The sequence below is a fragment of the Zonotrichia leucophrys genome, chromosome 27 (assembly GCF_028769735.1).
Source record: "Zonotrichia leucophrys gambelii isolate GWCS_2022_RI chromosome 27, RI_Zleu_2.0, whole genome shotgun sequence".
Classification (NCBI taxonomy): Eukaryota; Metazoa; Chordata; class Aves; order Passeriformes; family Passerellidae; genus Zonotrichia; species Zonotrichia leucophrys.
In genome coordinates, this window is record NC_088196.1 from 4683975 (window position 1) to 4695475 (window position 11501).

The 11501-nt window shown below is 57.2% G+C and overlaps 1 protein-coding gene across 4 annotated transcripts in view; it reads left to right on the plus strand.

Moving 5' to 3' along the window:
* Nucleotides 1-11501, plus strand: part of KCNH6 (potassium voltage-gated channel subfamily H member 6) — a 34140-nt gene extending 22639 nt beyond the window's left edge. For all 4 annotated transcript variants that reach the window (XM_064733684.1, XM_064733687.1, XM_064733685.1 and 1 more), the window contains 10 exons: nucleotides 92-520; nucleotides 1255-1654; nucleotides 1877-2076; nucleotides 4091-4343; nucleotides 4776-4969; nucleotides 5481-5580; nucleotides 6115-6402; nucleotides 7334-7514; nucleotides 8306-8504; nucleotides 10206-11501. In XM_064733684.1, the coding sequence (XP_064589754.1) occupies nucleotides 92-520; nucleotides 1255-1654; nucleotides 1877-2076; nucleotides 4091-4343; nucleotides 4776-4969; nucleotides 5481-5580; nucleotides 6115-6402; nucleotides 7334-7514; nucleotides 8306-8504; nucleotides 10206-10493 (2532 nt within the window). In that variant the 3' untranslated portion in view covers nucleotides 10494-11501. The remainder of the gene's footprint in view (nucleotides 1-91; nucleotides 521-1254; nucleotides 1655-1876; nucleotides 2077-4090; nucleotides 4344-4775; nucleotides 4970-5480; nucleotides 5581-6114; nucleotides 6403-7333; nucleotides 7515-8305; nucleotides 8505-10205) is intronic.

Here is an 11501-nt window from a genome sequence, read left to right on the forward strand (position 1 = left end):
CTACCAGCACATGGAAGTCCCTTGCCTGGTTCCTGGCATTATCCAGCCTCTCTCCTGGCTTCCCATCCTCCTAACACCCCTCTCCTGGCAGGTGCTGTCCCTGGGCGCTGACGTCCTGCCCGAGTACAAGCTGCAGGCGCCGCGCATCCACCGATGGACCATCCTGCACTACAGCCCCTTCAAGGCCGTGTGGGACTGGCTCATCCTCCTGCTGGTCATCTACACAGCCGTCTTCACCCCCTACTCGGCCGCCTTCCTGCTCAACGAGGAGCAGGTGGAGGAGAAGCGCTGGGACTGCAGCTACTCCTGCGACCCGCTCAACATCATTGACCTCATCGTGGACATCATGTTCATCGTGGACATTGTCATCAACTTCCGCACCACCTACGTCAACATCAACGACGAGGTGGTGAGCCACCCCGGCAAGATCGCCATCCATTACTTCAAGGGGTGGTTCCTCATCGACATGGTGGCTGCCATCCCCTTCGACCTGCTCATCTTCCGCTCCGGCTCTGATGAGGTAAGAGCAGGGTCCATCAGGACAGGAGGGGATGTGTGAATGGGCAGGGAGAGATGTATGAGAAAGAAGGAAAGGGATGTGGGCGGTTTGATGTAAGTGGTGGATGGCTAAATCCATGGGGAGAGGGGTTGGTCACAGGGTGGAGAAGGGTGTTTAAAAATCTTTACAGATTTTTAAGCAGCTGGACCTGGGATTTCATTTTTTAGGGTCAGGCAGTCCCTACTCTAAGTGCTCAGAGTGGATCCACTCCCCTTGTTGAGGCTGACCCAGCAGAGCAGGCTGGGGGCTCAGTTTAAGGGCTGACCCCACACTCCAATGAGGGTGAATTTGGGGGTGCACTGCCAGGTAAACTCAAAATGTTGGCAGAGGGATAACCCTGTAGTTACTGTACTGCCTGAGGCTCCACATCTGGGAGTGAAAGGCAGCACTTGTGGGAGCAATGGCTGGCAAGGAGAGAACCCATCAGGAAACACAGGCTTGGCCTTGGCTCTTCTCACTTGCTCACCTCTAATCCCAGAGCTTGTTGCCTTTATGATCAGCAGAGGCAAACTGCCCTTCCTGTGCTGTGACTCATCTGACCCAGTTCAGAGGTCACCTCCAGGACAAGGTGATTCACACTCTAGAAATGCATTTTTATCCTTCAAAGGAAGCACGGCTCAGCTGGGAACGTGCCTTTGGAACATGCCATATTTATCCTTTGCTGGTCCCTGAGGTGTCTCACCTCTCCCCTGCAGACCACCACCCTCATTGGCCTCCTGAAGACGGCCCGGCTGCTGCGGCTGGTGCGGGTGGCGCGGAAGCTGGACCGCTACTCGGAGTACGGGGCAGCCGTGCTCTTCCTGCTCATGTGCACCTTCGCCCTCATCGCCCACTGGCTGGCCTGCATCTGGTATGCCATTGGCAACGTGGAGAGGCCCTACATGGAGCACAAGATCGGCTGGCTGGACAACCTGGGCGACCAGATCGGCAAGCGCTACAACGACAGCGACCTCTCCTCTGGCCCATCCATCAAGGATAAATATGTCACTGCCCTCTACTTCACGTTCAGCAGCCTCACCAGCGTGGGCTTTGGCAATGTCTCGCCCAACACCAACTCCGAGAAGATCTTCTCCATCTGTGTCATGCTCATTGGCTGTGAGTGCCTGCGCATGTCCCGCTGTTCCCATCCCTGCTTTGGAGGTTGGAGCATCTCCCCCTGCCTGTGCCTCTTCTGCACAGACAGACGGATGGGGGGATAGAAATACATGTTTTCAGGTCCTGGTAGATATGGGTTTTGGGGAATCTGCTGGTTCCAGGTCTCGTGTAGCTGGACATGCAGCGTGCCATGTCCCGCTGAGCCCTGCCCTCTCGTTTCAGCTCTGATGTACGCCAGTATCTTCGGCAACGTCTCAGCCATCATCCAGCGCCTCTACTCAGGCACGGCACGCTACCACACGCAGATGCTGCGGGTCAAGGAGTTCATCCGCTTCCACCAGATCCCCAACCCCCTGCGCCAGCGCCTGGAGGAGTATTTCCAGCACGCCTGGTCCTACACCAACGGCATCGACATGAACGCGGTGAGTACGGGCAGGCAGGCCCTGTGTCCTCTCAGAACCTTGTCCTGAACAACACAGCATCTAGATCTGGGTCTAGCCAAAGATTTCCATGCTTTTGATCAGGATAGGGCAGGAGACTTGGGAGGCTGGAGACAAACTTTATCCATACACCTCCTGCATTTCCACCTCCTGCATCCCCCTTTCTCCTTCTCTCCTTTTTCTGCCCGTTCCTTTACATCCACCCAGAGGTTTTCCAGGATCATGAGCACTTTTCTTGGCCAGAGAGCAGGTTTGGTGGGGAGCTCAGAGTCCCTCTTGGCACTGAGCACTTTCAGGCTGGTGTCTGTTGGTGTCACAGGAGCAGAGCAGGTATCGATCCAGCTCCTCTCCACACCACCGGTTGCTAAGCAAAGTGCATCCTGCTCTCGCAGCAGGGAAAGGAGGGCATTTAAATAAACCTCGATCCATTTTAATTAGAGCCCAGAGAGGCAGCTGTTTGTTAGCAAAGGGGGATCAATGGCGGAGCTGTGCTGGAGAGGCGCCGTGTCTCCGAGCCGGCAGCGCCGGGGCTCCGTGGGGATGAGGATTCGGCTTGGCTGAGGTGTTCTGGGCTGGGGACAGCACTCACAGCCCTGGGATTCAGTGCACAGACATGATGGCTTGGCCAGCAGCAAGGCAGAGGAATGAGAAAGGATAAGCCAAGGAGAGACATGAGGCTTCATATTCCCGGACTCTTAGCCCTGGGGAGGTTATCAGCCCACTCATTCCCTGCTAATGCTCCTTCTTTTCCTTAAGATTTGATCCTGAGCAGCATCAGGACACAGATTTGTATGAATTCAGCATCTCCCTCTAAAGTTGCTGCTGCCACATGAAACAACTGGGCGGCATCTGGGGGTTTGCTGCTGGGAGAGCTTTGGGTTAAACCTCTGAGGTGGAGGGGACACCCTGGGCAGGACATCAGTGGCAATAACGAGAAGCAGTGCCACCCTACCCAAGCACAGGTGCTCTTGGATTAGTACAAACCCAGGTCACAAATCCCCAGGGAGAGCTGAGCTTGCAGCTCAGCCATGCCGCTGCTCACACCAATTCCTGCTGGCCGCTGCAGAGACACGGCGTGATCTCATCAATCACCCCACAGCCTGATCAATTCGTCCACCCCTGATTTCCCAATAGGGAAACACTTCTGCTAGCATGGGAGATCGAGCTGAAGCCAGGAACAGGTCGTGCTCACCAGCCCCAGCATGGCTGTTCCAGATTTGGCCACCAGCGGGATGTGAGCAAAGAGGACAGCAAGGAGGACCCCAGGGCCATATGCTGCTCTCCAAAAAAAACCCAAACCCAGGTGGTTTTCACCTTGCCACTGTGAGTCATTGGTGGCAGCAGCTTTCTCCATATTGTGAGTTTTACCTTGATGTCACCTTCAGATTCAGCTTTTGTTCAACATGAGGTATTTGCACAGGTATATTTAGCTGTCAGTGCACACAACTGTCCTGTGCTGCTGTTTCTTGGCATTCAGGCAGGTGCTGTTTAATTAAGGTTTTTGTGCTCTTTGTGCCAGTTTCTGCTCTCATTCATCCAAGATTAGTGGGTGTAAAGATGAAAAAGGGGATATGCCACCAGTGGGTATAAATAGATTGAGCTGGTTACTTTTAATTATTGCTTGGGAGTGCTGTTGTCCCCAGCCACAAGCAGTAAAAGCCAGCGACAGACAGGGATCCACTAACGGAAGATCAAAAGATGATGGAAATCACGGAATCACAGAATGGTTTAAGGTTGGAAGGGACCTCAAAGCTCAAACTGTTCCACTCCCTGCTATGAGCAAGAACACCTTCCACTAGACCAGGCTGTTCCAAGCCCCATCAGTCTGGCCTTGAACACTTCCAGGGATGGGAAATGTCTCCACCTTTGGCTTTTCCACAGTCTCCCTGTTTGGCCCCATTGTTTTATGCCGAGTGCCACACAGCCTCTCAGCTCTGTCACAGCGCTCCCTCCCAGGGACAGTGGCGTGATGACATCTCCCCCTGGCTCTCCACAGGTGCTGAAGGGCTTCCCTGACTGCCTGCAGGCCGACATCTGCCTGCACCTGAACCGGACGCTGCTGCAGAACTGCAAAGCGTTCCGGGGCGCCAGCAAGGGCTGCCTGCGCGCCCTGGCCATGAAGTTCAAGACCACTCATGCCCCTCCTGGAGACACCCTGGTGCACTACGGAGATGTGCTCACCACCCTCTACTTCATCTCCCGCGGCTCCATTGAGATCCTCAGGGAAGACATTGTGGTGGCCATCTTAGGTGAAAAAGTTCTTCCTTCTGCGAGGGGTGATGGGCGAGGGGCAAAGGGTGGTGAGCAGTGAGCAGTGGAGGAAGGGTGGCAGGTGAGGGTAAAGAACTTCCCCACATCCTGGTTCCTCAGCATCTGGTGGGTCCCCACACCAGTGGACAGGGCAAGGAAGATCCCTGAGAGATGCCAGAGGGAAGCTGCAAAGGGATGAGGAGAGCAGAGCATGGCTCAGCAGTCTCCAGCCATCACTGATGATCCCCTGCTCTGTCTTGGTGTCACCATCACTGGTGGCTTTCACAGTGTCATCGCCAACACACACAGTCAGGGTTGGGGTTGCTGGGCATCCCCTTGTTCACAAGCCCGAAAATAAAGGGTGCTGGACCAGAATAGCTGAAGGAGTGATGGGTGCCCATGCCTCCATAATGAGCTGTCTCTTGGCACAGGGAAGAACGACATCTTTGGGGAGCCCATCAGCCTCTACGCCCGCCCAGGGAAGTCCAACGCCGACGTGAGGGCCCTGACCTACTGTGACCTGCACAAGATCCAGCGTGAGGACCTGCTGGAGGTCTTGGACATGTACCCAGCCTTCTCTGACAACTTCTGGAGCAACCTAGAGATCACCTTCAACCTGCGAGATGTGAGTGCCAGGGCTGTCCCGGGGAGTAAATGCAGCCAGTGCTTAAATGTGGCAAGTGGGAGGGCTGAAGCAAGGATGTCAGGAGGTGCAACAGCCACATTTCCCACGGCATTCTCCAGGGAGTTCTGATTCCCCCTCAGCAGGACACATCTACTTTTATAGTGTGTGACTGAACTTTGTCCTTTCCTGACTTTTTTTTCAGACACCTGAAATATAGCCAAGAAAGTAAAATTCCCTCCATGTCCTGTCCCGCTCTGGGATGTCCTGCCACTTGTCAGGGTGCTCCTTCCCTCCCCATGGCCCTGACACATTTATCTCAGTCTCAGAGCAGCAAGGACAGCTTCAGGATAATCTGAAACCAGTCCAGGAGGCACGGGGTGGGACAGGGCAGTGGTGAAGATACAGAGGTAGCTTCACCTTCAGAGGACATGGCAAGGGCTGTAGCCCCCGTGGCACACATGGATGGGACAGGACAGCCTTTCCCTGATGAGCAGCCCCTCTCGTTCCTCAGGCAGACAGCGTTCCCCGCTCACCCCTCAGCGAGGAGTACGACTGCACCTACCGCCGGGCTCGCCGCCGCAAGCACTCCCCGTGCCAGCCCCACAAGCCTGGTGAGTGCCCCTGTGCAGGCAGAGTCCATCTGCAGGGCAGAACAGTGGGGTCAGCATCACTGCCCTGCCAGCCCCACAAGCCTGGTGAGTGCCCCTGGCTGCCAGGGTGGGACAATACCATCAGTATCCATCACTGGTGAGTGCCCCTGGCTGCCAGGGTGGGACAGTGGGGTCAGCATCACTGCCCTGCCAGCCCCACAAGCCTGGTGAGTGCCCCAGGGCTGCCAGGGTGGGACAATGCCATCAGTATCCATCACTGCCCTGCCAGCCCCACAAGCCTGGTGAGTGCCCCTGTGCAGGCAGAGCCCACCTGCAGAGTGGGAAAGTGCCATCAGTATCCATTACTACCTGAGCAGGTGCCCCAAAGCAGAGGTTGCTGGCGTGTCAGTCCCTGCAAACCATCCTGCAGGCACCCAAGCTGCCTCCCCTCCCTCCCCTTGGGGTGCCCCAGCCCTACAGGCATCCTGAGGGAATGGGGGGCTGTTTTTTTCACGTGTGGTACTCCCCAAAGTGACGTGCTGTGCTGTCCCACAGACCCAGACACGGGCATCTCTGACCCAGAGCAGTATCACACCTACTCCGAGCTCACCAACCCGCAGGAGCCGCTGAGTAAGGAGCAGTGGGACGACCTGGGCAGCAGCACCTCTCCCTGCTCCCAGGCCAGCGATGATGAGGCCAAGACTGGCAGCCCTGTGAAAGCTGAGCCCTTCCCCACACCCAAAAAGGATGACTTGGCTCTGCCCTCGCTCAGCCTCATCACCACCAGCGCCGGCAGCACGGAGGTTGGCAAGCAGGCAGCAGAGAGCAGCCAGTCCTACACAGGTACCCAGGGCTGGCAGGAGGGTGGGGAGACATGCTTGGGTGTGGTGGCCTTGGCTTGGAGCAGGGATGTGCGTTTGAGGGGAGCCACACTCCAAGGCCAAGGGTCTTGGCTGCTTTTTGTCCCCAGCTGGATCTGCTGTGTCTCTCCTGTGCCACTCCATGTGGTGGTGGCTGTCTATGTGTGTGGGTGATGGCTCTCCATGTGTGTACATGATGCCTTTCCATGTGTGTTGGTGATGGCTCTCCATGTGTGTGGGTGGTGGCTCTCCATGTGTGTGGGTGGTGGCTCTCCATGTGTGTTGGGGATAACTTTCCATGATGTCAGTGGTGGCTCCACGTGTATGTTGGTGATGGCTCTCTGTGTGTGTGGGTGGTGGCTCTCCATATGTGTTGGTGATGGCTCTCCATGTGTGTCGGTCATGGCTCTCCATGTATGTAGGGGTGGTGGCTTCCATGTGTATTGGGGATAGCCCTCCATGATGTCAGTGGTGGCTCCACATCTATGTTGGTGATGGCTCTCCATGTGTGCTGGTGAGAGCTCTCCATGTGTGTTGGTCATGGCTCTCCATGTATGTGGGCAAGAGCTCTCCATGATGTCAGTGGTGGCTCCATGTTGTATGTTGGAGATGGCTCTCCATTTGTGTCAGGGTGGTGGCCCTCCATGTGTGTGAGTGATGGCTCTCCATGTGAGTGTGGTGGCTTTCCATGTATGTAGATGATGGCTCTCCATGTGTGTTGGTCATGGCTCTCCATGTATGTAAGGGTGGTGGCTTCCATGTGTGTTGGGGATAGCTCTCCATGATGCCAGTGGTGGCTCCACATTGTATGGTGGAGATGGCTCTCCATGTGTGTCAGCTGACAGAATCCGAAGCATCTCCAGTGGGGCTGGAGGATGCAAGACAAGATGCTGAGATGTCTCCTCTCCTTCCAGCCACTCCCCTGGACATTCCCAACATGTTCAGCTTCTGGGAGGACCGGCAGGCAGCCCACCCTGCAGAGCCCCTGCAGCACATCTCGCTGGTGCACAGCTCGCGGGACGTGCCCCTGCACGGCGACTGCAGGCCCGGGCACATCGAGTCCAGGCTGGAGCTCCTGCAGGCCCAGCTCAGCAGGTGGGCAGGGGTGGAGAGGACCTGGGGGACTCTGGGGCATCACCTTCTGCTTTCTAGAGGTGGCTGCAGTGGGACACTGCATTCCTGGGGAGGGTGAGAGCGCTTTGCAAATGCAGTGCCTTCTCAAAGGGCAACTCCTGACCCTGACTGCAGCCCAGCCCCTCATCTGGGACCTGCCACCACCCTTGGCATCTGTCACCACCCCAGAACCTCCCTGACACTTTGGGTTCTGCTGCCCTTGTTGAGCTCATTTCACCACACACTTGTGTTTGGGTGTCTCTCCAGTGCACCATCCTAGGATCTGCCCACTCTGTCAGTGATGCTGTGACTGTGTCCTGCAAGTGGGGCTGTGCCCACTCCTGCCAGAGTTGTTCACTTTAAGGACAAGGCAGAAAGAAGAGATTTCTACTTTTCTGTTTTCTTCTGTTCCTGAGTTAAAAGTGGTTGGCACTAACCTGCCTTGCTCCATCTGTCAGCACAGGCATCTGGCCTGGAGAATTGATCCAGATTAAAACTAACCATTGCGATTTTTTCCCCCCTCCAGGGTAATTTTAGCTTTTTTCAAATCCCCGCTCCAGATCCCAGTTTGGCTCCACATAAAATTGGGCAGAGGATGATTGAGTGTGGCAGGAGAGAGATGGCAGGATTGATCTCTCTCTGGCAGCGCTGGTTTGAAGCTCTCTAAAAACCTCAGCAAGCAGCAGGCAAAGCATCACTGCCCTGGGGTGGCGGGGTTGGCACCTCCTCCCAGTGCAGGATGCAAAAGGGTTCTCTGGCTGCTCTGTCCCCAGGCTGGAGTCCAGGATGTCGTCAGACATTCATGTAATCCTGCAGCTCCTGCAGCGCCAGCTGTCCCAAGTGCCGCCCGCCTACAGCCCCATCTCGCCCAGCTCCCAGAGCCTGGCCATGTACGGCATCGTCCCGCGGAGCCTGGAGCCGCTCGCCCCCTGTGCAACGCTGCAGGACCAGGAGCTGCCCACCCAGGAGCAGGTAAGGGCACCCCAGCTGGCTCAGCACCCACCAGGGTCCTTCTGCCCACCCAGGAGCAGGTAAGGGCACCCCTGATGGCTCAGCACCCACCAAGTCCTTTTGCCCACCCAAGAGCAGGTAAGGGCACCCCTGATGGCTCAGCACCCACCAGATCCTTCTGCCCACCCAGGAGCAGGTAAGGGCACCCCTGATGGCTCAGCACCCAATGGGTCCTTCTGCCCACCCAGGAGCAGGTAAGGGCACCCCTGATGGCTCAGCACCCACCAGGGTCCTTCTGCCCACCCAGGAGCAGGTAAGGGCACCCCAGATGGCTCAGCACCCACCAGGTCCTTCTGCCCACCCAGGAGCAGGTAAGGGCACCCCAGCTGGCTCAGCACCCCCCAGGGTCCTTCTGCCCACCCAGGAGCAGGTAAGGGCACCCCTGCTGGCTCAGCACCCACCAGATCCTTCTGCCCACCCAGGAGCAGGTAAGGGCACCCCAGTTGGCTCAGCACCCACCAGGGTCCTTCTGCCCACCCAGGAGCAGGTAAGGGCACCCCAGCTGGCTCAGCACCCACCAGGTCCTTCTGCCCACCCAGGAGCAGGTAAGGGTACCCCTGATGGCTCAGCACCCACCAGGTCCTTCTGCCCACCCAGGAGCAGGTAAGGGCACCCCTGATGGCTCAGCACCCACCAGGGTCCTTCTGCCCACCCAGGAGCAGGTAAGGGCACCCCAGCTGGCTCAGCACCCAGTGGGTCCTTCTGCCCACCCAGGAGCAGGTAAGGGCACCCCTGATGGCTCAGCACCCAATGGGTCCTTCTGCCCACCCAGGAGCAGGTAAGGGCACCCCAGGAGCAGGTAAGGGCACCCCAGCTGGTTCAGCACCCACCAGGTCCTTCTGCCCACCCAGGAACAGGTAAGGGCACCCCAGCTGGTTCAGCACCCACCAGGTCCTTCTGCCCACCCAGGAGCAGGTAAGGGCACCCCTGATGGCTCAGCACCCACCAGGGTCCTTCTGCCCACCCAGGAGCAGGTAAGGGCACCCCAGCTGGCTCAGCACCCACCAGATCCTTCTGCCCACCCAGGAACAGGTAAGGGCACCCCAGCTGGCTCAGCACCCACCAGGTCCTTCTGCCCACCCAGGAACAGGTAAGGGCACCCTGATGGCTCAGCACCCACCGGGTCCTTCTGCCCACCCAGGAGCAGGTAAGGGCACCCCAGATGGCTCAGCACCCACCAGGGTCTTCCTGCCCACCCAAGAGCAGGTAAGGGCACCCCTGATGGCTTCAGCACCCACCAGATCCTTCTGCCCACCCAGGAGCAGGTAAGGGCACCCCAGATGGCTCAGCACCCACCAGATCCTTCTGCCCACCCAGGAACAGGTAAGGGCACCCCAGCTGGCTCAGCACCCACCAGGTCCTTCTGCCCCAATCCCGAGTTCTCTCCAGGCAAGGCACAGCCTTGCACACTCATGGGGCCCAGCAAAGCCACAGGGTCTTGACTTGGGAGCAGATCTGCCCAGTGCATCTCTGGTTTTGGGGCACAGCTGCCATCCCCAATGCTGCCAGGTTGTCCCATCAGTAGGGAAGAAAGTGGTTCCTCTGCTCTGAGGCTCCCCCATGTGAAAAATAACATTTTGGGACTGGAGCCTGATGAGGAAAGAGTGTGGCTATTTTATTTTGCTTTTACCATCTCTCATACAATTCCTCGTTTCCCACCAGAGCCCAAGCTACACGGAGGTAGAAAAGTTCCACTTGAAATCCAGGGACTCCTTGTCAAGCGGGATGCAGCTGTCTGCGTCATCCGACAAAACCCTGACCGTCTACTCCGAGCAGGAGCACCGCTCGCCACCTCTGCCCAGCCCAGAGCCTCCCCACCAAAGGGCACCAAGCACCCAGGGACTCTCGCGGGGCTCTCGTTTCCCTTCCCTCCCCGAGCACTTGGAGGCATCTTCCGAGCACCAGGACATTCAGAGACACCTCTCCGACCCCGTGCTTCCTGCAAGTTAGAGACGTGGGGGCCAGTCAAGAGGAACCTCAACTGCAAGCCCGGCCAGTTGATGTTGATTTTGACTGCAAGGGTAAGACATTGGACAATGCCATTGGCTCAGGGGTATAATTTGTAGCTGTCTTCTGCCACCGTGACGGGAAGGGTAGAGTGGCTGGCTTCCGAGGTCAACGTTTTCCAGCGGTTCCCATAGAGTAGATTTCATTTGCACATTAGAGAGAACCTAGAACAGTTCTTACAGCCACCACCGAGCTGGTTAGGCCGCGTGGTTCCCACCGCCTCCTCCTTGCCAAGGCTTCTTCTCGAGAAGGGCACAAGCCAAGCGAGCCACAGCAGCCACAGGAGAGCAAATCCAGGGCTCTGCCAGGCTGCTGTGCTGGAAACCTCTGGAGCAGGGAGCACTGACAGGGACCCTTAAAGAAGGGTGGTCACCAGGGGAGGAGTGTGAGATCTCCACGGTGTGGTCCAGGGCAAACTGCAGGTGGCAAGCCCAGGACAAGGACAGAGGACAGAAGCTTGTCCTACTTGATTGCCACTGAGAAGTGAAGGGCCAGCAGCCCGTGCCACCTCAGCCTGCTTCAGCACGAGTCCCAGAGCACTGACTTCTCCAGCGAGGCTGATCACACCTTGCAAACCCCAACACGCATCCCACGGCTCCCCGGGTAAATCCAGCTCGTCACCGGACTGGGCATAAAGCACAAAATTCAAAAGCACAATCCCAGAAAGCTGAAAAGCCCCGTGTCCAGTCCTCAATCCCAGGCTCTCTCTTTTGATAAGGGTTCCATAGGTGCTTCCCCCTGCCCACCCTTCTCTCCGCAGAGGCCGTAGGAGATGCCCACGTAGCGCTGCCGCCTCGCCGCTCGCTCGGGTAGATGCTGTGATAGTCCTAGGCCGCCAGCTCAACTAATGTATCGAGCTCCCTCCGAGAGTAGTCAAACTGTGAGCAGCTCTTTCTCCGGAGTTTTAGTGTACACTTTGCTAATAAAGATGTTTTTGGCACCTAATGTGAA